A 25,506-nucleotide genomic window follows, 5' to 3' on the forward strand; every position below is an offset into this window, starting at 1 on the left:
AAAATGATAGTCTTTATGAATCGGTAGCATCCAGGTAACCTCAGTGACAGCTCAGCCGATCGCGCGGCTGTCTTCATTAGCTGCGTGGAGGTGACCGGAGCGGCGGTGTATTATGCAGCTCCTGTCACTTGCATGCAGCAGAGCTGGATGCGACGCTGGAGGAACGTGGATTACGCCGGACAAGGAGGGCTTTGTTGTGGGTAATAAATTGGTAATGAGGGAATTTGTTAGTGTTTTTTATTTCTAATAAAGGATTTTTCGGATGTGTGTGTTTTTTAACTGTAATTTACAGATTAATCATGGAAGGAATCTCGGTCAGACGCCTGACATGATTAATCTAGGACTTATTGGCAGCTATGGGCTGCCAATAAGTCCTTATTACCCCGATTTGCCAACGCAACAGGGCAAATCGGGAATAGCCGGGTACAGTCCCAGAACTGTCGCATCTAATGTATGCGGCAATTCTGAGCGGCGCTGGCTGATATTGTTAGGCTGGGGGACTCCCCATAACGTGGGGCTACCCATCCTGAGAATACCAGCCTTCAGCCTTATGGCTTTATCTGGCTGGTATTAAAATAGGGGGGACCTCACGCCGGATTTTTTAATTATTTATTTATTTTACTGCACAGTATAGACACGCCCACCGGCTGCTGTGACTGGGTGCAGTGAGACACCTGTCACTCAGCGTGGGGGCGTGTCTCACTGCAACCAATCATAGGCGCCTGTGGGCGGGGAAAAGCTGGGAATACGAGATTGTTTAATGAGCGGCCGGCTTTTTCAAAAAAGGAAAAGCCGCTGGAGCAGTGTGAATGCCGTGCAGAGCCGGGGATCGGGGATCGTTGAGTATGAGAGAGGGGGGGAAACTTCAGTCACTCGGGGGATTAGCGGTCACCGGTGAATCCTTCACAGGTGACCGCTAATCATGACGCTACACAGACAGAGCCGCGTGGTCGCTGTAAAGTCCCCTTTACACACTGAGACTTTGCTGCACAGCGGGAAACAAAAAGGAACAAAGAATGGTCCTGAACGATTTCTAGCGATCACAACTTCACAGCAGAGGCCAGGTCGCTGATGTGTTTCACACACTGCAATGTCGCTGGGGAGGTCGCTGTAACGTCACAAAACCGGTGACGTTACAGCGATGTCGTTTGCGATGTTGCAGTGTGTAAAGCCACCTTTAGTGCCTTTCATGTGGCACTAAGGGGTGCTTAGCCTTGTATTTAGCCAATAAATAAAGAATTAATAAAAAAAAAACGACGTGAGGTCCCCCTTATCTTTTGTAGCCAGCTAGGGTAAAGCAGACGGCTGCAGCCTGCAGACCACAGCTGGCAGCTTCACCTTGGCTGGTAATCCAAAACAGAGGGCACCCCACGCTGTTATTTAAAATTAAATAATTAAAAAACAAAAAACGTGGGGTCCCCCCCAAATTGGATCACCAGCCAAGGTAAAGCGGACAGCTGTGGTCTGTTATTCTCAGACTAGGGAGGTCCACCGTTATTGGACACTCCCCAGCCTAAAAATAGCAGGCTACAGCTGCCCCAGAAGTGGCGCATCCATTGGACGTGCCAATCCTGGCGTTTTGCCCCAGCTCATCCCGCGCCCTGGTGCGTTGGCAAACGGGGTAATATATGGGGTTGATGCCAGATGTGTAATGTCACCTGGCATCAAGCCCTGGGGTTGGTGAGGTCAGGCGTCTATCAGATACCCGACATCACCAACCCAGTCAGTAAGAAATAAAAAATAGACAACCAAAAAATTTTTATTTGAAAAAACACTCCCCACATTCCCTCTTTCAACAATTTATTGACAAGAACAATCAAATCCGGGTCCGGCGTAATCCAATAAGGGTGTCGCACGGCGATCCATACCATAGTCAATGAGACTCCCAGTCAATGAAGAACAAAATGTTCCCCATTGGCTGGGAGAGCCGTGCAGTGACCTGAGCTAACATCAATAGGTCAGCCCAGGTCACTGCAGGGGATGCCGAGCGCTGCCGTCAGGAGGTTAGGTGAGTTCATTACCTGCAGTAACGATCTCCTGCTCTCCTGACGTCAGCGCTGTCACTGACTTCTATGCCCGCCGCGTTCTACGCAGTATCGCGAGAGCCCGTGACGTCACTGCTAGTGACAGTCTCGGGCCGCCCGCGAGACGGGCAGAGAAGGCAGTGACGTCAGGAGGCAGGAGATCGTTACTGCAGGTAATTATGTCATCTAATCTAACCTGCAGCTACATGTGCAGAGAGCAGGGAGCCGCGCACACTGGGCGCTGGCTCCCTGCTCTCCTAGCTACAGTACACATCGGGTTAATTAACCCGATGTGTACTGCAGCTACATGTGCACAGAGCAGGAGCCGGCGCTGGCAGCGAGAGCGGCGGAGGCTGGTAACTAAGGTAAATATCGGGTAACCACCTTGGTTACCCGATGTTTACCTTGGTTACAGCTTTCCGCAGCTGCCTGATGCCGGCTCCTGCTGGCTTCATTTCGTCGCTCTCTCGCTGTCACACACAGCGATCTGTGCGTCACAGCAGGAGAGCGTCAGTGTCCCGCTCCCTGCCAGCCCCGCGGCGTGAGAAGCTGCAGATACTGCGGGCAGACACTGACATTGCAGTGCGGGCAGCTGCGGGGCTGGCAGGGAGCGGGACACAGACTGCACGGGCAGTGAAGCAGCGCTCGTCATCCCCGCGGATGCACGCACTGCAGGCTGAGAATGAGAGGCAGCTTATACTGCAGAGGGGGGCAAACACTGACAGGGGGGGGGGCGGGGGGGGGGGTGAAATGGGGGGGGGGGGGGAACAGTTCCCAGGGCGTCAGGCAGTAAACATAATAAAGCGCTGGGGACACAGCGCTGGCAGTGTATCGGACAACAAGTGTTCCTTGCCTTATTGAACTGGACACTGACTCGGCTGCAATTCAGGGCGCACGTAGCTGGGCACAGGAGGCGGAGGAGGGAGACTACGGAGTGTGTGGGAGGTTGTGGGCAGAGTACGGGGTGCGGGGGAATGTGTGGGAGGGGGCAGGGAACGGGGGCGTTTACTCCAAACACTGTAGACACCCAGCAGGGAGGTGACATGCTGTTCCAGATTTGCATGTCAACATGGCCCTGCCCATGTAGACGTGCAAAGGCCGGAAGCAGCAAAATCGCGGCAGGAGGGGGTCACATGACCGCTCTGAGCCGGGGGAGAGGGGCTGACAGCGGGGCAGGAAAGTGGTCTCTATCTACTTACCTGCCCCAATGTAGCCCAATAGTGTAATAATGAAAAAAAGTCAAAAGAAGCCGGATAACCCCTTTAACCATGGATACCTCCATGACAAAATAAAAAACAATTATCATTGCTTCTCATCAAAAGGACTTTGCAGTCATGGACATTGCTTCTTATAAGATTGCCTCTAAAACGTAACCATTTATCGGATTATCAAGAACTTCAAGGAGGTTCATTTGCTGTGAAAAAGGCTTTAGGGCACCCAAGAAAGTCCAGCAAAAAGATGCAGCCATGGGATCAGTTTATCGTCAGTGCAGAGCTTGCTCAAAAATGTCAGCAAGCGCCAGTGCACCTGCAATCACAGTGAGGCGAAATGCTGTCAAGAAGAAGGGAATTTTGTTTACTTACCGTAAATTCCTTTTCTTCTAGCTCCTATTGGGAGACCCAGACAATTGGGTGTATAGCTTCTGCCTCCGGAGGCCACACAAAGTATTACACTTTAAAAAGTGTAACCCCTCCCCTCTGCCTATACACCCTCCCGTGCATCACGGGCTCCTCAGTTTTGGTGCAAAAGCAGGAAGGAGGAAACTTATAAATTGGTCTAAGGTAAATCAATCCGAAGGATGTTCGGAGAACTGAACCATGAACCAAAGGAACAATTCAACATGAACAACATGTGTACACAAAAGAACAACAGCCCGAAGGGAACAGGGGCGGGTGCTGGGTCTCCCAATAGGAGCTATAAGAAAAGGAATTTACGGTAAGTAAACAAAATTCCCTTCTTCTTTGTCGCTCCATTGGGAGACCCAGACAATTGGGACGTCCAAAAGCAGTCCCTGGGTGGGTAAAAGAATACCTCGATAAAAAGAGCCGAAAACGGCCCCCTCTTACAGGTGGGCAACCGCCGCCTGAAGGACTCGCCTACCTAGACTGGCATCTGCCGAAGCATAGGTATGCACCTGATAGTGTTTCGTGAAAGTGTGCAGACTCGACCAGGTAGCCGCCTGACACACCTGCTGAGCAGTCGCCCGGTGCCGCAATGCCCAGGACGCACCCACGGCTCTGGTAGAATGGGCTTTCAGCCCCAAAGGAAGCAGAAGCCCAGAAGAACGGTAGGCTTCAAGAATCGGTTCCTTGATCCACCGAGCCAAGGTGGACCTGGAAGCTTGCGACCCCTTACGCTGGCCAGCGACAAGGACAAAGAGCGCATCAGAACGGCGCAAGGGCGCCGTGCGAGAGACGTAGAGCCGGAGTGCTCTCACTAGGTCTAACAAGTGCAAATCCTTTTCACATTGGTGAACTGGATGAGGGCAAAATGAAGGTAAGGAGATATCCTGATTGAGATGAAAAGGGGATACCATCTTAGGGAGAAATTCCGGGACCGGACGCAGAACCACCTTATCCTGGTGAAAAACCAGGAAGGGGGCTTTGCATGACAACGCTGCTAGCTCCGACACTCTACGGAGCGATGTAACTGCCACTAGAAAAGCCACCTTCTGCGAAAGACGTGATAAAGAGACATCCCGCAGCGGCTCGAAAGGTGGTTTCTGAAGAGCCCTTAGCACCCTGTTAAGATCCCAGGGTTCCAGCGGCCGCTTGTAAGGTGGGACTATGTGGCAAACTCCCTGCAGGAACGTGCGGACCTGCGGAAGCCTGGCTAGACGCTTTTGAAAAAACACGGATAGCGCCGAGACTTGTCCCTTGAGAGAGCCGAGAGACAAACCCTTGTCCATTCCGGATTGAAGGAAGGAAAGAAAAATGGGTAAGGCAAACGGCCAGGGGGTAAAACCCTTATCAGAGCACCAGGATAAGAAGATCCTCCAAGTCCTGTGATAAATCTTGGCGGACGTTGGTTTCCTGGCCTGTCTCATAGTGGCAATGACATCTTGAGATAACCCTGAGGACGCTAGGAGCCAGGACTCAATGGCCACACAGTCAGGTTGAGGGCCGCAGAATTCAGATGGAAAAACGGCCCTTGAGACAGCAAGTCTGGGCGGTCTGGGAGTGCCCACGGTTGATCCACCGTGAGGTGCCACAGATCCGGGTACCACGACCTCCTCGGCCAGTCTGGAGCGACGAGGATGGCGCAGCGGCAGTCGGACCTGATCTTGCGTAACACTCTGGGCAGCATCGCCAGAGGAGGAAACACATAAGGCAGTCGAAACTGCGACCAATCCTGAACTAACGCGTCCGCCGCCAGAGCTCTGTGATCCTGAGACCGTGCCATGAATGCCGGGACTTTGTTGTTGTGCCGAGACGCCATGAGATCGACGTCCGGCGTTCCCCAGCGGCGACAGATCTCTCGAAACACGTCCGGGTGAAGAGACCATTCCCCTGCGTCCATGCCCTGGCGACTGAGAAAGTCTGCTTCCCAGTTTTCTACGCCCGGGATGTGAACTGCGGAGATGGTGGAGGCTGTGGCCTCCGCCCACAGCAGAATCCACCGAACTTCCTGGAAGGCTTGACGGCTGCGCGTGCCGCCCTGGTGGTTGATGTACGCGACTGCCGTGGCGTTGTCCGACTATATGCGGATCTGCCTGCCCTCCAGCCACCGATGGAACGCCTTTAGGGCTAGATACACTGCCCTTATCTCCAGAACATTGATCTGAAGGGAGGACTCTGTCGGAGTCCAGGTTCCCTGAGCCCTGTGGTGGAGAAAAACCGCTCCCCACCCTGACAGACTCGCGTCCGTCGTGACCACAGCCCAGGATGGGGGCAGGAAGGATTTTCCCTTCGACAGAGAAGTGGGAAGAAGCCACCACTGAAGAGAGGCTTTGGCTGCCAGGGAAAGAGAGACGTTCCTGTCTAGGGACGTCGACCTCCTGTCCCATTTGCGGAGAATGTCCCATTGGAGTGGACGCAGATGAAACTGCGCAAAGGGGACTGCCTCCATTGCTGCCACCATCTTCCCCAGGAAGTGCATGAGGCGCCTCAAGGGGTGTGACTGGCCCCGAAGAAGGGAGTGCACCCCTGTCTGCAGCGAACGCTGTTTGTCCAGCGGTAGCTTGACTATCGCTGAGAGAGTATGAAACTCCATCCCGAGGTAAGTCAGTGATTGGGTCGGTGTCAATTTTGACTTTGGGAAACTGATGATCCACCCGAACCTCTGGAGAGTCTCCAGAGCAACAGTCAAGCTGTGTTGACATGCCACCCTGGAGGGTGCCTTGACTAGGAGATCGTCTAAGGGATCACCGAGTGTCCCTGAGAGTGTAGGACTGCCACAACGGATACCATGACCTTGGTGAAGACCCGTGGGGCCGTCGCCAGGCCGAAAGGCAGTGCCACAAACTGAAGGTGTTCGTCCCCGATGGCGAAACGCAGGAAGCGTTGATGCTCTGGTGCGATCGGCACATGGAGATAAGCATCCCTGATGTCGATTGATGCTAGGAAGTCTCCCTGGGACATCGAAGAGATGACTGAGCGGAGAGATTCCATCCGAAACCGCCTGGTTCTCACGTGTCTGTTGAGCAGTTTGAGGTCCAGAACGGGACGGAATGATCCGTCCTTTGGCACCACGAACAAGTTGGAGTAAAAACCGCGACCACGGTCCTGAAGAGGAACGGTGATCACAACTCCTTCTGTCTTCAGAGTGTTCACCGCCTGAAAAAGTGCATCGGCTCGCTCGGGGGGCGGAGATGTTCTGAAGAAACGAGTCGGGGGACGAGAGCTGAACTCTATCCTGTAACCGTGAGACAGAATGTCTCTCACCCAACGGTCGAACATGTGGCCACCAGGCGTCGCAAAAGCGGGAGAGCCTGCCACCGACCGAGGATGCGGTTTGGGGAGGCCGAAAGTCATGAAGAGGCCGCCTTGGAGACAGTGCCTCCGGCGGTCTTTGGCGGACGTGACTTAGACCGCCATGCAGAGGAGTTCCTCTGGCCCTTCTGTGGCCTGTTGGACGAGGAGGATTGGGACCTAGCTGAGGGCCGAAAGGACCGAAATCTCGATTGAATTTTCCGTTGTTGAGGTCTGTTTGGTTTAGACTGGGGTAAGGACGAGTCCTTTCCCTTGGATTGCTTAATAATTTCATCCAACCGCTCGCCAAACAATCGGTCGCCCGAAAATGGTAAACCGGTTAAGAACTTCTTGGAAGCAGTCTGCCTTCCATTCGCGTAGCCACATGGCCCTGCGGACTGCCACCGAGTTGGCGGACGCTACCGCTGTACGGCTAGCAGAGTCCAGGACGGCATTCATTGCATAGGATGAAAATACCGACGCCTGAGAAGTCAAAGACGCAACTTGCGGAGCAGAGGTACGTGTGACCGCATTAATCTCAGACAGACAAGCTGAGATAGCTTGGAGTGCCCACAAGGCTGCAAAGGCCGGGGCAAAAGACGCGCCTATGGCTTCATAGATGGATTTCATCAGGAGCTCTATCTGCCTGTCAGTGGCATCCTTGAGCGATGAACCATCTGCCACTGATACTACAGATCTAGCCGCCAATCTAGAGACTGGAGGATCCACCTTGGGACATTGAGCCCAACCCTTGACAACGTCAGCGGGGAAGGGGTAACGTGTGTCAATAAGGCGCTTAGTAAAGCGCTTGTCCGGAAATGCTCTGTGCTTCTGGACAGCATCTCGGAAGTTAGAGTGATCGACAAATGCACTCCGTGTACGTTTGGGAAACCTAAACTGGTGTTTCTCCTGCTGCGAAGCCGACTCCTCTATAGGTGGAGTTGGGGGAGAAAGATCTAGCACCTGGTTGATGGACGCTATAAGGTCATTTACTATGGCGTCCCCTTCAGGTGTATCCAGATTGAGAGCAACGTCAGGGTCAGAGCCCTGAGCTGCGACCTCCGCTTCATCCTCCAGAGAGTCCTCAAGCTGAGACCCCGAACAGCGTGATGAAGTCGGGGAAGATTCCCAGCGAGCCCGCTTAGCCGGTCTGGGACTGCGGTCCGTGCCGGAGTCCTCCCCGTGAGATCTAGGGGCCACCCCAGGAGCACGCTGCGGCGCAGACCGAGAGGGGCCTGGGGGCGATGATCCCACAGTGCCCGGGGCCTGTGTAAGAACCGATCTGGACTGCAAGGCTTCTAGTATCTTAGCAGACCATTTGTCCATAGACTGAGCCATGGAATGTGAAAGCGACTCAGAGTTTCTCAGCCAAAACTGCAAACTCTGTCCCTGTCACCTGGACAGGGGAAGCCGGCGGTTCTACCTGAGCAGAGGGTCCCACCAGTGCCCGAGGCTCCGGCTGAGCGAGTGCAACAGGGGCCGAGCATTGCTCACAGTGAGGGTAGGTGGAACCTGCAGGTAACATAGCCGCACAAGAGGTACAGGTTGCAAAATAACCCTGTGTCTTGGCACCCTTGCTCCTTGTGGACGACCTAGGAGAGTGATCACTGAGGGTATATAGCCAAAAGCCAAACAATGCGGCCGAACAGAGAAAATGTATACAAATATATATATTATATATATACACATACATACATACACACACTTCGGCATCCTAGGGGGACCAGCACCGGGTGACCGGTGTGGCTTACCGACCGCCCAAAGCGGTTGTGTGTCCACCAGATTCCCTGCCTTGGGCCTCCCAGAGCTGTAGAGCTCGTTCCTGAAATCCTCCACCGGCAGAATGTGATTGTAAAAATGGCTGCCGGAGCTTTCAGGGGAGGAGGGAGCCGTGGGCGGCGACTAATAAAGTGCGGGAATCTGGTGCCCCTCAGTGATTAGTGAGGGGGGAGGAGGACACTGAAGTATGCTCCGGCCCTCACTGTCGACGTCAGGCCGACCGTCCCGCCCTTACCCCTGACTGGCAGGCCCGGGGGCGGGAGTTATAGTACTAGGCCGCAGAAGCCGGGGACTAAATTTAATACCGCGGCCGGCAAACAGGCGCCGTCGGCGCGGTAGTCCCGGTCGTCACAAAAAAAACAGCAGCCACTGCAGCGTCTGTGACACAAGCGCTCCTGCGCCGTCCCCATGGGGACACAGAGTACCTTTAGATGCAGGGCCAGTCCCTGATGATACCAATTCTCCTGTCCGGCAGATTCCCCGAGGGGCTGCGGAGGGAGCCCGGTCCCAGTGACTGGATGACCGGATAGGATCCCACTTCTCCCAGAGCCTCTAAGGGATGGGGAAGGAAAACGGCATGTGGCTCCAGCCTCTGTACCCGCAATGGGTACCTCAACCTTAACAGCACCGCCGACTTAGTGGGGTGAGAAGGGAGCATGCCGGGGGCCCTGTGGGGGCCCTTTTCTTCCAACCGATAAAATCAGCAGCTGCTGCTGACTAAAATGGGAGCTTGAGTGAATGTGTGCCTCCTTCAACACAAAGCACAAAACTGAGGAGCCCGTGATGCACGGGAGGGTGTATAGGCAGAGGGGAGGGGTTACACTTTTTAAAGTGTAATACTTTGTGTGGCCTCCGGAGGCAGAAGCTATACACCCCAATTGTCTGGGTCTCCCAATGGAGCGACAAAGAAAGGCAGAAAATAAGCAACTTCCCTCCAAGTAAAACATTAAAAGACAGACTGACATTCTGAAGTATAGGGATTGGACTGCAGAGGACTAGGATACAATAATTTTCTCTGAATGATTGTATAGAGAAGAAAAAGTGAGTGCTACCATGAGTCCTGTATCAATCTAAAAGATTGTCACCCTGAGACCATTCATATTGGTTGGTTGCTTTTCATCCAAGGGAATTCGCTAACTCACAATTTTACCTATGAACATTACAGAAATAAAGACGTATCTAGACATCCTCCAGAAACAACTTCTCCCAGGAGAAATTTGGTGATGAACAATGCTTTTTCCTGCGTCATGGCTCACGATATCTCAAGGCAAAAGTGAGAACAATGGGTCTTTGAACAAAAAACTCTGAAAGTTTGGGTCCATGGCCAAGAAACTCCAAAGATCTCAGATGTATTGATAACATGTGATCAATTCTGTAAAAAGAGGGTGGACAAAAACACAGAAATTGTGATAAACTCCAAGCACTGAGGCAAAAATCAGTTGTCAGCAGTCAGGATTTGGCCCAGAAGCGGATAACCAGCATACCAGGGCAAAGGCCAGAAGTCTTGAAAAATAAGGGTCAACAATGTGAATATCGGAGTCTGTACATAAAACTTGATGTGTTTGTCAATAAATGTTTAAAACCTTATAAAATGCTTCTAATTGTACTTCAGTAACCATGGAAACATCTAAAAGATCTAAAAACATTGAAGCAGCAAACTTAGTAAAAAAAAAAAAAAGTGTGTCAGTGAAAACCTTGGGCCATAACTGTATACCCGCACCCTTCTTGCCCTAAATGTCATTTCTTACCTTGTGATTGGACATCCCAAATAATGATAGTGTTATTGGTATCAACAGATATTACATGGTCACCAAAAGGCAGCACCAGATGAATTTCTGCATCATGACCTTTATATGTGTGAACAACCTGAAACAAAAAGCATAAAATAGGTGGAAAATAAGGCACGATGCTATATATATATTATAACACAGGGAGACCAAAAAAAGGTTTCATTTACAGCTGGAGATGAAGGGAATTTTGTTTACTTACCGTAAATTCCTTTTCTTCTAGCTCCTATTGGGAGACCCAGACAATTGGGTGTATAGCTTCTGCCTCCGGAGGCCACACAAAGTATTACACTTTAAAAAGTGTAACCCCTCCCCTCTGCCTATACACCCTCCCGTGCATCACGGGCTCCTCAGTTTTGGTGCAAAAGGAGGAAGGAGAAAACTTATAAATTGGTCTAAGGTAAATTCAATCCGAAGGATGTTCGGAGAACTGAAGACCATGAACCAAAAGAACAATTCAATATGAACAACATGTGTACACAAAAGAACAAACAGCCCGAAGGGAACAGGGGCGGGTGCTGGGTCTCCCAATAGGAGCTAGAAGAAAAGGAATTTACGGTAAGTAAACAAAATTCCCTTCTTTTTCGCTCCATTGGGAGACCCAGACAATTGGGACGTCCAAAAGCAGTCCCTGGGTGGGTAAAAGAATACCTCGATAAAAAAGAGCCGAAAACGACCCCCTCTTACAGGTGGGCAACCGCCGCCTGAAGGACTCGCCTACCTAGACTGGCGTCTGCCGAAGCATAGGTATGCACCTGATAGTGTTTCGTGAAAGTGTGCAGACTAGACCAGGTAGCTGCCCGACACACCTGCTGAGCCGTAGCCCGGTGCCGCAATGCCCAGGACGCACCCACGGCTCTGGTAGAATGGGCTTTCAGCCCCAAAGGAAGCAGAAGCCCAGAAGAACGGTAGGCTTCAAGAATCGGTTCCTTGATCCACCGAGCCAAGGTTGACTTGGAAGCCTGCGAACCCTTACGCTGGCCAGCGACAAGGACAAAGAGCGCATCTGAACGGCGCAGGGGCGCCGTGCGAGACACGTAGAGCCGGAGTGCTCTCACCAGATCTAACGAGTGCAAATCCTTTTCACATTGGTGAACTGGATGAGGGCAAAATGAAGGTAAGGAGATATCCTGATTGAGATGAAAAGGGGATACCACCTTAGGGAGAAATTCCGGGACCGGACACAGAACCACCTTATCCTGGTGAAAAACCAGGAAGGGGGCTTTGCATGACAGCGCTGCCAGCTCCGACACTCTACGGAGCGATGTAACTGAGGAAATACATAGGGCAGTCGAAACTGCGACCAATCCTGAACTAACGCGTCCGCCGCCAGAGCTCTGTGATCTTGAGACCGGGCCATGAATGCCGGGACTTTGTTGTTGTGCCGTGACGCCATGAGATCGACGTCCGGCGTTCCCCAGCGGCGACATATCTCTCAAAACACGTCTGGGTGCAGAGACCATTCCCCCGCGTCCATGCCCTGTCGGCTGAGAAAATCTGCTTCCCAGTTTTCTACGCCCGGGATGTGAACTGCGGAGATGGTGGAAGCTGTGGCTTCCACCCACTGCAGAATTCGTCGGACTTCCTGGAAGGCTTGACGACTGCGAGTGCCGCCCTGGTGGTTGATGTATGCGACGGCAGTGGCGTTGTCCGACTGAATCCGGATCTGCCTGCCCTCCAGCCACCGATGAAAAGCCAATAGGGCTAGATACACTGCCCTTATCTCCAGAATATTGATCTGAAGGGATGACTATCGGAGTCCAGGTTCCCTGAGCCCTGTGGTGGAGAAAAACCGCCCCCCACCCTGACAGGCTCGCGTCCGTCGTGACCACAGCCCAGGTGGGGGGTAGGAAGGATTTTCCCTGCGATAGAGAGTTGGGAAGGAGCCACCACTGAAGTGACGTCTTGGTTGCAAGGGAAAGAGAGACGTTCCTGTCGAGTGAAGTCGACCTCCTGTCCCATTTGCGGAGAATGTCCCACTGGAGTGGCCGCAGATGGAATTGCGCGAAGGGCACTGCCTCCATCGCTGCCACCATCTTCCCCAGGAAGTGCATGAGGCGCCTCAAGGGGTGTGACTGACCCCGAAGAAGAGATTGCACCCCTGCCTGCAGCGAAAGCTGTTTGTCCAGCGGTAGCATGACTACTGCTGACTGAGTATGAAACTCCATCCCAAGGTACGTCAGTGATTGGGTCGGTGTCAACTTGGACTTTGGGAAATTGATGATCCACCCGAACTGCTGGAGAGTCGCCAGAGCGACGGAAAGGCTGTTTTGACACGCCATCTGAGAGGGTGCCCTGACCAGAAGATCGTCTAAGTAGGGAATCACCGAGTGGCTCTGAGAGTGTAGGACCGCCACAACAGATGCCATGACCTTGGTGAACACCCGTGGGGCTGTCGCCAGGCCGAAAGGCAATGCCACGAACTGAAGGTGTTCGTCCCCGATGGCGAAACGCAAAAAGCGTTGATGTTCGGGTGTGATTGGCACATGGAGATAAGCATCCTTGATGTCGATCGATGCTAGGAAGTCTCCTTGTGACATCGAAGCGATGACAGAGCGGAGAGATTCCATCCGAAACCGTCTGGTGCTCACATGTCTGTTGAGCAGTTTGAGGTCCAGGATGGGACGGAATGAACCGTCCTTCTTTGGCACCACGAACAAGTTGGAGTAAAAGCCGCGACCATGTTCCTGGAGGGGAACAGGGATCACAACTCCTTCTGTCTTCAGAGCGTTCACCGCCTGAAAAAGTGCATCGGCTCGCTCGGGGGGCGGAGATGTTCTGAAGAAACGAGTCGGGGGACGAGAGCTGAACTCTATCCTGTAACCGTGAGACAGAATGTCTCTCACCCAACGGTCGAACATGTGGCCACCAGGCGTCGCAAAAGCGGGAGAGCCTGCCACCGACCGAGGATGCGGTTCGGGGATGCCGAGAGTCATGAGGAGGCCGCCTTGGAAGCAGTGCCTCCTGCGGCCTTTTGGGGGCGTGACTTGGACCGCCACGCATAGGAGTTCCTCTGGCCTTTCTCCGGCCTGCTGGACGAAGAGGATTGGGGCTTGGCGGAGGGACGAAAGGACCGAAACCTCGATTGTATTTTCCGTTGCTGAGGTCTCTTTGGTTTGGACTGGGGTAAGGAGGAGTCCTTTCCCTTGGATTCCTTAATAATCTCATCCAATCGTTCGCCAAACAAGCGGTCGCCAGCAAACGGCAAACCGGTTAAGAACCTCTTGGAAGCCGAGTCTGCCTTCCATTCGCGCAGCCACATGGCCCTGCGGACTGCCACAGAGTTAGCGGATGCCACCGCTGTACGGCTAGCAGAGTCTAAAACTGCGTTCATGGCGTAGGAAGAAAAAGCTGACGCCTGAGAAGTCAAAGACGCAACCTGCGGAGCAGAATTACGTGTGACCGCATTGATCTCAGCCAGACAAGCTGAGATAGCTTGTAGTGCCCACACGGCTGCAAAAGCCGGGGCAAAAGACGCGCCCGTGGCTTCATAGATGGATTTCACCAGGAGCTCTATCTGCCTGTCAGTGGCATCCTTTAGCGATGATCCATCTGCAACCGATACCACAGATCTAGCCGCCAATCTAGAAACTGGGGGATCCACCTTGGGACATTGAGCCCAACCCTTGACAACGTCAGAGGGAAAGGGGTAACGTGTGTCAGTAAGGCGCTTAGTAAAGCGCTTGTCCGGAACCGCTCTGGGCTTCTGGACAGCATCTCTGAAGTTAGAGTGATCGAAAAACGCACTCCATGTACGTTTGGGAAACCTAAACTGGTGTTTCTCCTGCTGCGAAGCCGACTCCTCTATAGGTGGAGTTGGGGGAGAAAGATCTAGCACCTGGTTGATGGACGCTATAAGGTCATTTACTATGGCGTCCCCTTCAGGTGTATCCAGATTGAGAGCAACGTCAGGGTCAGAGCCCTGAGCTGCGACCTCCGCTTCATCCTCCAGAGAGTATGGTCCCCCATGGTGATACAGAGTACCTTAGTGATGCAGGGCCCGGTCCCTGAGAATAAACAAACTCCTGTCCGACAGATTCCCACAGGGGCTGCGGAGGGAGCACGGTCCCAGTGAATGGATGACCGGTCAGGATCCCACTTCTCCCAGAGCCGCTAAGGGATGGTGAAGGAGACGGCATGAGGCTCCGGCCTTTGTACCCGCAATGGGTACCTCAACCTTAACAGCACCGCCGACTTAGTGGGGTGAGAAGGGAACATGCCGGGGGCCCCACTTTTCTTCCAACCGATATACTAATCTGAGAATGCATGAGTGGATGTGTGCCTCCTTCCACACAAAGCATAAAACTGAGGAGCCCGTGATGCACGGGAGGGTGTATAGGCAGAGGGGAGGGGTTACACTTTTTAAAGTGTAATACTTTGTGTGGCCTCCGGAGGCAGAAGCTATACACCCAATTGTCTGGGTCTCCCAATGGAGCGACAAAGAAAAATGTTTTTTTCTTGGAATTCCAAAAAAAAGAAGAAACTCTTCCCCATGGGTTTCTGTAGCATGACTGAAAGTACATACACAATAGAAATATAACTGGCTGACATAGTGATTGTTTGGGAGAATATCTCCAGTATATCACTTTCAGAAAATATTGAACGTGATCTATATGTCAATGTAGTTTGTGACCTGCAGAAAAATAAACAATACAGATGCAGTGTACAGTATTGTGTATTCTGGAATGGAGTGATCAGAGGCGGTTTTCCCTTACAAGCAATGTATATAGAGGACACCATCGGTGCGGCATTATATGCACCATTTTGTCCCATTCTGGTTGAAAAGTCTTCTCTAGCTGTATTATTACAGCTCCATACAAACAGTATGTTGTATGGCCATAGACATAAGTTGTCAAAAATTCAAAATCACCCAAGTGAATAAAGAAGACCACTTGATTTTTGGGCCGGAGCTCACAATGCCTCGTTTGTCACAGCCTCCATTTCCCCTGATGAATCAATTCTCTTGAAGAAACCCGTCAGGAGAAGGAAAGTGAGCAGTATCTGATATTATTTGGGGTAATGTGTGGCATATTGAGCCCCCCCCCCCCCGCCATTTGAAGGTAATATTAGTATATTTGGTTGACAGTAAATGCCAAGTCACACACAACGACTTACCAGCGATCCCGAAAACGATGCGACCTGATAGGGATCGCAGGTAAGTCGCTGGGAGGTCGCAGGTGAGATGTCACACAGTCAGATCTAACCAGCGATGCAGGAATGATACAGGTCGCAGTAGCGACCTGTATAACGATCTCAGCAGTCACTGTGACCCTGTCACACAGTGTCAAACACAGCGATGGGTCCTGCCCAGCAGGAAATCGCCTTTGAAGAAAATGGCCTGGACCATTCTGCAACGACTAGAGATCTCACAGCAGGGGCCTGATCGCTGGTAGATGTCACACATAACAAGATCGCTACTGTGTCACAGAAACCGTGACTCAGCAGCGATCTCGCTATGTGTGACGGTACCTTTAGGATAGGTGGTAAGAGTACACCTCACTGTTTTCCTTATCTATATTTCTACGATAGCACTTTGAGTGTCTGATTTTTTGCATATCAGCACTTTGAGTAATTGTCTACCTATGATCCATTGCTGCACAAATAGCACTTTCGTGTAATTGTTTACTGGTCGTATGTTTACATATTGCACTTTATTGTGGCTGTTTACAGAGGGTTATGTATAATAGTACTATTTAGACCAGGTCAATAGGTGACATTTAATTAACCCTTTTGTTAATAACCACAAATCTGCGCAAGGTGTGACTAGGTTGCAGACATATGAGATACGATTCCAAAAATACGACTCATTGGCAATATATATTTCGGCTAATATTGAAAGTATATCCATTATTCTATAAGTTAATTATGGTTGATTACTCGTATTAGTGTGGTTAGCTTCTTTATGGCTGCCTAAACAAGCAGCTTTAAAACATTGTGGTTTTCTTTATTCACTTGGGTGATTTTGAATTTTTGTCCTTTTAATTATTACCATTAAAAGTTATATTCCAATACCATTGCTTTACACTAATACATAATTGGAATCCCTATCAAATCCCACAGATATAAGGCCTAAAAGAGGCTGTAAAGCAAAAAGCAGTCAATTAATAAATAAGGGAATATAAACAGGCTCCCAAAGTCTGGATTCACACGTGTGTTTCATGGTCAAAGTACAGCCCTGAAGCGGGTGATCCAAACCCAACACAAAACCTGATATATTCATAAGAGGCTGGCGCGTTTGAGTCAGGAGACCGGGAGTCGGGCTGTACATTGCTTGGACTATGGAACTTGGATGCATTGAAGGCAGCCTAAAAGAGGAGAATTCTCTAGAGGCAACTCTCATAATGAAAGGATAGATTTTACAAACCTCTTTGTTCCTTGCAAATGCTTTAAGAAGATTTCCATGAGATGCAAACACCAGCATGCGGTCTGCAGCAAGACAGCCAATATTTTCTGGAAGTGCATTGCCTGAAAGTGGAAATATTACCATAAAGTTAACTGACAGGTGGGTAAAAGCCTGCAGTGTTAAAGGGTCCCAAACTGGCAAACCTCTCATTACGGTGCACAGAAATAGCTTCAATTTATACATTTAATACACAAAGGATAAATTGCTTTCATGATCAGTTAGGATTTGTAAAATCTGCACATAATCTCCATTTATAGAGAAGGTTCTCTCCACATAGTATTACAGCAAGCGCACACATTATGCAAGTTAGGGGTACTTCACACAGCGAGATCGCTACTGAGATCGCTGCTGAGTCACGTTTTTTGTGACCTCATTAGCGATCTCGCTGTGTGTGACACTGAGCAGCGATCTGGCCCCTGCTGTGAGATCGCTGCTCGTTACACACAGCCCTGGTTCATTTTTTTATTGTTGTTCTCCCGCTGATAAGCACACATCGCTGTGTGTGACAGCGAGAGAGCAACAATCCTGAATAAGCAGGGAGCAGGAGCCGGCATCTGACAGCCTGCAGTAAGCTGTAACCAAGGTAAACATCGGGTAACCAAGGTGGTTACCCGATATTTACCTTCGTTACCAGCGTCTGCAGCTCTCACACTGCCAGTGCCGGCTCCCTGCACACGTAGCCGGAGGACACATCGGGTAAATAAGCAAAGGTTTGCTTATTAACCCGATGTGTGCTGTGGCTACGAGTGCAGGGAGCCGGCGCAAAGCGGTGTGCGCTGGTAACTAAGGTAAACATTGGGTAACCATACCTGATGTTTACCTTAGTTACCAGTGTCTGCAGCTTCCAGACGCCGGCTCCCTGCAAGCGCAGCGTCGCTTCCACGTCGCTGCTGGCTGGGGGCTGGTGAGATCTGCCTGTTTGACAGCTCACCAGCGACCATGTAGCGACGCAGCAGCGATCCTGACCAGGTCAGATCGCTGGTGGGATCGCTGCTGCGTCGCTAAAGTGTGACGGTACCCTAAAGCCTGGAGATGTGCACAATGGAGATTACTGAGGACAGAGATAAAACTTCAACAACAATTCCACACAAGAACATCATCAGGTTTAATAATTGTAATTTTTAAGAAAATGAGATTGAAAAAAAAAACTAACTAAAAAGGAAAAAAAATCCGGAAATACTCATACTCTCAATGTAGAAAAATACTTATAAATTATATAGGATAAAAAAAAATTCTGTACTTACTGGCAGCAACTTGACCAAGTTTGTTCACCTAAAAAATAAAATAAATAGGGTTAATACATAGGAAAAACCTGCAAGTTGAGATGAGCTAGGAGGAAAGCACTGCGAACTGGACCCAGCCCTGTGACCCGTCCATTTAATCCATTTGTTCCCAGATTCTCTGATACATTGTTTTACACAGCGTTAACCGTGGCTATCTGTAATGAAGCTGCCATTGGTTCAAGCGACTTGTATGAATAACAGGTCCCTTTGGAAACCTTTCAGTTTGGATATATCTTGCACCCATACCATCATAGGGAACACAGACTTCATGGGCAGGATGTAATGGATTTCCAATGAAATACATGTGTGGTGAGCCTGTACACAAGGAAGGCTACAATATTTCCTTCAGCAAGGACAACCATGTTAATATTATATATTCCTTAGGGTTACAAAGCAAACATTTCTATGACTTGTTTAAAGAAGTGTTTCACCTACAGAAATACTATAGATAGCATATGCATAGAATAGCAAGAAAGATGGGCGACCCAACTGATTGCAAAAAGCAGGGGTCATGCGCTTCCCAATGTCCTAAACGTGGTGATAGGTAGTGGGTCTGACATGCTATGAAGAGTTCACTTTGAAGGTGGTTTCCATTTTGGACATAATATATTGGGTCTGTTCAAAATCTGTTCATGAAGTCCCCTGCTGTGACCACTAGCAGTCAGCTGTGATTAGTGGAGGCCAAGCCCAGTTAGTATATACTTGGGCTATGTTCACATGCTGTGTTTTTGCAGCCAAAACCTGCTCTATTGGCAGTAAGATGTTTCCAAAAAGCAGGTTTTTGCTGTCTTTTTACTGTTTTTTTTATTGCATTTTTAGCTGTGCTTTTGGTGTCACTTGTCTACAATATATGTTTAAAGGGAATCTGTCACCAGATTTGGTGACTATATGCTGCTGTCCACCCCTGGGCTCTTATATACAGCATTTTAGAATACTATATATAAGAGCCCAGGCCGTTGTGTAGAACGTAAAAAAAAAAAAAAATCACTTCATAATACTCACCTAAGGGGTGGTGCGGATTGGTCGCACGGTTGTCTCCATTCTCCGGTACCGGCGCCTCCTCTTTCGGCCATCTTTGTCCTCCTTCTTCTGAAGACTGGGTGCATTACGCATCCTACATCATCCACACGACAATAGTTTGATTTGCCCCGCTCAGGGGAGATAAAAGTGTGCCTGCGCAAGACCTCAATGCCAGCTAGTGTGGATGACGTAGGACGCGTCATGCACCCAGGCTTCAGAAGAAGGACAAAGATGGCCGAAAGAGGACGTGCCAGACCTAGAGAATGGAGACACCCATCATATCAGTCTGCACCACCCCTTAGGTGAGAATTATAAAGTAATTATTATGTTCTACACAGCGGCCTGGGCGCTTATATACAGCGTGTTAGAATGCTGTATATAAGAGCCCACTGGTGGCAGCAGCTTATAGTCACCAAATCTGGTGACAGGTTCCCTTGAAAAACGTTAGTTTAATTCACCACAAAAGCAAATAGAAAGCCCAAGCAAGAAACCTAAGAAACAGACTGGATCATGTGATCAGCTGGGACTCCTCTCCTATTTCTTGAAGAAACTGTAACAAAACAGCCCAGAGAGCTACAAAGAAGACTCCTACATCCCCTCTGCCTGTGTGTTCCCCTCATTATACACATATATATACACTGACCAGGCACAGTCTGCTCCCTGTCTATCAGGCAGTCATACTTACATTATACGTGTGGAAAGTCTTCCCCACTGCAGTGACCAGGTAAAACTCCTTGTGCTTCTTGTGGTAGCGCACTACATGCGGTAGGTGATTGCTGTACATGCCCACGGAGCGGTATCCAGTGAATAGGACGCTTCCCCGGACTGCCTTTTCCGCCGCCATTTCCCAGCAGCTATAGCCGGCTGCACCGAGACAAGCACGTGTGGCCGGGCTGGAGCTCCACAACACAGCGCTGCACTGCTACTTCCGGCGGAGTGTCGCACTCTCACTCCTCCGCCGCGCAGGTCCCTGCACTTGTGTTCCTCGCTGTCTTGGTTCCTAGTAGAGTGGGGCGGTTTCTGTGGCGGCATTAGCTGCGGTCACACTAATCCTAGGGGAGGGTCTGGTAAACCTCCATCTTTTGTTAGTGTTTCCTCTCATTATTTATTGGAATTCCTAAAAATCAATCTGCAGAACTTGTCAGCACAGGACGGGTGCAGAGTGGTCCCGGTGAGGAGACCCCGTGCACTGTCAGTGGAGGTGTGCTACCTCATGGCTTCTCTAAAAACAGACTACACCCTATAATGTAAATGTAAGGGGGAATTCCCACTCAGCAGATTTTGGTGCAGAAATTTCTGCAACTGAATTTTGTTTCACTCATGAATGAGGCAGGTCTGGGACTCAAACATGAACGCACCCTATTCATATCAGTGGTGTGGAGGTGTAACTAGAGCCCCTAGGGCCACCGTGCAAGATTTGCCCTAGTAGAGTTCTGCATCCTATAAAGACATATGTTGCCCCCCCATTATGTAGCAATGCCCCATCCTATCCTAATGTCGCGCACCCTATTCCCCTTTCAGGTACTTGTCCGTCCCCCATCCTTGGACCCCCCTTCTGTATGTTGGTCAGATTTATGGGCCCTTGTAGCGTTCTATATATTATAAAGACATGTGTCCCCACCACCTCATATTATAGTAATGCCCCATCCTCTCCTAATGTCGCGCACCCTATACCCCTTTCAGGTACATGTCCCCCATGCTGGGACCCCCCTCCTGCATGTTGGTCAGATTTATGGGTCCTTGTAGCGCTCTGTATCCTATAAAAACGTGTCCCCCCATTATGTAGTAATGCCCTCATCCTCTCTGAATGTCTCCCATCCTATACCGCTTTCAGATACCCATTTCTTCCATCCTGAGACCCTTCCTGGTATCTATGTCCCCATTCAGGCTCTGTATCCTATAAAGACATGCGTCTCCACCACCTCACATTATAGTAATGCCCCAATACTCTCCTAATGTCGTGCACCCTATACCCCTTTCAGGTACATGTCCCCCATGCTGGGACCCCCCTCCTGCATGTTGGTCAGATTTATGGGTCCTTGTAGCGCTCTGTATCCTGTAAAAACATGTGTCCCCCCATTATGTAGTAATGCCCTCATCCTCTCTGAATGTCTCCCATCCTATACCGCTTTCAGATACCCATTTCTCCCATCCTGAGACCCTTCCTGGTATCTATGTGCCCATTCAGTCACTGTTCTCTGACACCTGGGAAAAAAAAAAAGCAAAACCATTCTTCTCACCCTTTATTACTCCCACGACATGTGGTGTCCTCTTCTGTAGCCAAGGCCAGCAGCTGACATTGGCATGCCTGTTATGGGGATTTATGAGGTCATTGCTATGCACCACTTATGACTGGCACGCCGACGTCAGCTGCCGGCTTCTGATTAGCCTGCGGTGTGTATTGCGGCAGAGAGTCCCGGTGAGTCTCTGCGCCACAATACATTTCAGCTGAATGTGCATCCTCGGACACATATCCAGTCAAAATGAGCACTGGCATCGGCATTCCCCACACACAAACAAGACTGGTCGCAGTTGCACCTTCTGCGTTATGCCCCTGGTGGTGTGTGAACATCATTGAGCTCCAATAGGGTTGCCAGTGATCACCAGATCACATTATCAAAGCAGACCCCATGATAAAGGTGGGAGCAGCACAGGTGCAAAGTATTGAAACAGCCATTCAAAAACCTAAAAATTCATGGAGGGGGTGGCTGCTGGTATTATTAGTACACATAGGTAAGACTTCTATAAGGCGCCAATAACACAGTGTCTGACTTAAAGCCTATTGATGGTGTCCATACTATCCGGTAGGCTGACCAGTGCTATGTAGCAGCACCCCCACAGGACAGACACCCCAATCCTCTATCTTGCATAAAAATGTGAAATTAAAAGATGTATAAATTACATGAGGCATTAGTTGATATTTGAGCCAAAATACACAACTTACACCACATGTCAAAGTTGCTTGTATAGTGAGTCCCTACACAAAAATGAAAAACAATTCACAGAAAAGAACAAAAATTCAAAAACCATCACAGAAAAAAAATGCGACCACAGATGACAATGCTGCAGGATGCAGCAGACCCCCATGCATGATAAAGGTGGGGGCAGCACAGCTACAGTGGTCATGGAAGAACTATGACTCCTAGGAGGAAAACACTTATTACGGGAACGGTAGGACTTGAAGATGTTTATTACTTCATTTTTTATTTTTGTTGAAACTTTCAGCAAAGTCATTCAGCATTCAGGCATTCCCCTAGAGCCTGTTTTCACCTTCATGACCGGGCCATTTTTTTCCAATTTTGACCAGTCACTTTATGCGGTGATAACTCTGGAACATTTCAACGGATCCCAATGATTCTGAGAATGTTTTATCATGAAATATTGTACTTCATTGTAGTGGTAAATTTAGGACTCTATTTTTTTTAATTAATTTGTGAAAATATCGGAATATTGGCAAAAATTTCTCAATTTGAAAATTAAATTTTTATGCCTTTAACCCAGAGTTATGTCACACAAAATAACTAATAATTTTTACCACGTCTACTTTAAATCAGCACTCTTTTTGAAAAAAATTATTAAGAAGTTAGAAGGGTTAAAAGTTTATCAGCATTTTCTCATCCTTCCAACAACATTTACAACATTCAGGATAATGGCTGCGGATGCAGTGCACACTTAGATTGAGACCTCAGAGAGTACCGCCGCCGACTTCTTTCAGCAGCGACCCCGCTTCACCACACCCCTAAGCTACATTCAGATTATAAAATGCAACCCCATTTTCCCCCCGATTTGGGTGAACAGAGTGTTTTATTATACGAAAAATACGGTATAGGTATATATATATATATATATATATATATATATATATATATATATATATAGATATAGTACAGACCAAAAGTTTTCATGACTAAAAATTGTAGATTCACATTGAAGGCATCAAACTATGAATTAAAACATGTGGAATGAAATACTTAAAAAAGTGTGAAACAACTGAAAATATGTCTTATATTCTAGGGTCTTCAAAGTAGCCACCTTTTGCTTTGATTACTGCTTTGCACACTCTTGGCATTCTCTTGATGAGCTTCAAGAAGTAGTCACCGGAAAAGGTCTTCCAACAGTCTTGAAGGAGTTCCCAGAGATGCTTAGCACTTGTTCGCCCTTTTGCCTTCACTCTGTGGTCCAGCTCACCCCAAACCATCTTGATTGGGTTCAGGTCTGGTGACTGTGGAGGCCAGGTCATCTGACGTAGCACCCCATCACTCTCCTTCTTAGTCAAATAGCCCTTACACAGGCTGGAGGTGTGTTTGGGGACATTGTCCTGTTGAAAAATAAATGATGGTCCAACTAAACGCAAACCGGATGGAATAGCACGCCGCTGCAAGATGCTGTGGTAGCCATGCTGGTTCAGTATGCCTTTAATTTTGAATAAATCCCCAACAGTGTCACCAGCAAAACACCCCCACAACATCACACCTCCTCCTCCATGCTTCACGGTGGGAACCAGCCATGTAGAGTCCATCCGTTCACCTTTTATACAAAGACACGGTGGTTGGATCCAAACATCTCAAATTTGGACTCATCAGACCAAAGCACAGATTTCCACTGGTCTAATGTCCATTGCTTGTGTTCTTTAGCCAAAACAAGTCTCTTCTGCTTGTTGCCAGTCCTAGGTTTCTTAGCAGCTATTTTACCATGAAGGCCTGCAGCACAAAGTCTCCTCTTAATAGTTGTTCTAGAGATAAAAGGTGTGTCCAAACTTTTGGTCTGTACGGTGTGTGTGTGTATATATATATATATATATATATATATATATATATATATATATATATAGGCCCTAAAATACAAAGGAAATATGTCATTTTTAATTTCATGCCCTTTATAGATCATTTCATCTTCAACTTGCTTAACTGTTCACAATGACAATAATTTTGACCAGGGGTGCCCAAAAGTTTACATGCCACTGTACGTGAATCTGAATGTAATATTCTTGTATAGTATGATCATCAACACACATCAATACACAAAGAGAATATTCTTATATAATGTGAAGACAATCACCAATACTCTAACTATATCTTACATAGAGCGAATACTATCATGGAAACCAGTCGATGTGTCTACTAGCCCGCTTTGTATGTACTTATGACTTCTACATAGTTATGGGCTTTTAGAAAATTTGGCTGTATACTTGTAAACTTACACTCCTCAGCTCCTTGGCAATCTCTTTAGAAATGTTTCTTATATGTGGTACTGAGCAATTTGGATAATTTCTTCTAGAGACAGGATGACTGTGTAGTGCCATGGATAGTCCAAGCACCAAACTGAACATGAAGATGATACTGAGAAAAGCTGTGGAAAGAGGTAAGTAAATTATGTATGGCTAAGCTATGCTTATAAGACACATATAAAGTGCAGGAGATGAAGTCCATATCTCACCCATGACTTGAGGTCCTCTTGAACAGGTCTGCTATTTGCCATCTGAATTCATGTATATATATATATATACACCTGTACGCCTACACTGGACTTTTCCCTTTATGCATCACTATGAATAATGCTAGTGTCATGGATATATATAAAAAAAACTTTTATTGGCAGAATTACTACTTCATTCTCACAAACAGATATAGACGCTGTAGAATATCCTAATATTTATTATACTAAGCTTTATTGTATTAAGGAAAGGGAATAATTATCTATCTATATAGCTATCATTAATGTGAATATACGCTTCTTAACAATCAATATAGCAAAATGTTTCTTTATCTGTGTGTTTTAAAATGCAACCTTCAGATATGGCTGCCTATTTGAACAATAATCTTTTCAAAATAAATGCTTTGCATTCTTGGGATAGGACTGATCATTATGGGTGATCTGCTTCAAGTCTAAAAAACAAAACAGTTTGTGTACAGCATGCCTTGCTGTGTGAATATCTCTGAAACCTCATACTGAGTTGCATCACACAGCTTTGCATAGCGGTCAAAAACAGCAGCATATAGACAGTGAAATCTATTAGCTCAATCTACCAAAAAAAACAGAGTTTGTACAGCATGCCTTGCTGTGTGAATATCTCTGAAATATCATACGGCATTGCATGCAGCTTTGCATAGCGGTCAAAAACAGTAGCGACAAACAGTGTAATTTATTAGTGGCCACAGTACCACCAAACCCAAAAATGGAAACACAGTCTTATTCCATTATTCAAAGCTGTCATATTCAGACATAGCTGCCTGCTTTGAACAATATTTTTTCAAAATAAATGCTTCGGATTCCTGGGATAGACCCTGAGTGGAATGGGTG

The 25,506-nt window shown here is 48.6% G+C and overlaps 1 protein-coding gene across 1 annotated transcript in view; it reads right to left on the reverse strand.

Moving 5' to 3' along the window:
- Positions 1-20,136, reverse strand: part of WDR36 (WD repeat domain 36) — a 150,817-nt gene extending 130,681 nt beyond the window's left edge. Inside the window, exons 1-4 of the mRNA XM_075325018.1 lie at positions 19,892-20,136; positions 18,148-18,175; positions 16,865-16,965; positions 10,462-10,579 (exon numbers count right to left, since the gene is read on the reverse strand). Coding sequence (XP_075181133.1) covers positions 10,462-10,579; positions 16,865-16,965; positions 18,148-18,175; positions 19,892-20,050 — 406 coding nt within the window. The 5' untranslated portion in view covers positions 20,051-20,136. The remainder of the gene's footprint in view (positions 1-10,461; positions 10,580-16,864; positions 16,966-18,147; positions 18,176-19,891) is intronic.
- Between the last annotated feature and the right edge of the window lie 5,370 nt (positions 20,137-25,506).

This window comes from Anomaloglossus baeobatrachus, chromosome 1 (genome assembly GCF_048569485.1).
Source record: "Anomaloglossus baeobatrachus isolate aAnoBae1 chromosome 1, aAnoBae1.hap1, whole genome shotgun sequence".
NCBI classification, from domain to species: Eukaryota; Metazoa; Chordata; class Amphibia; order Anura; family Aromobatidae; genus Anomaloglossus; species Anomaloglossus baeobatrachus.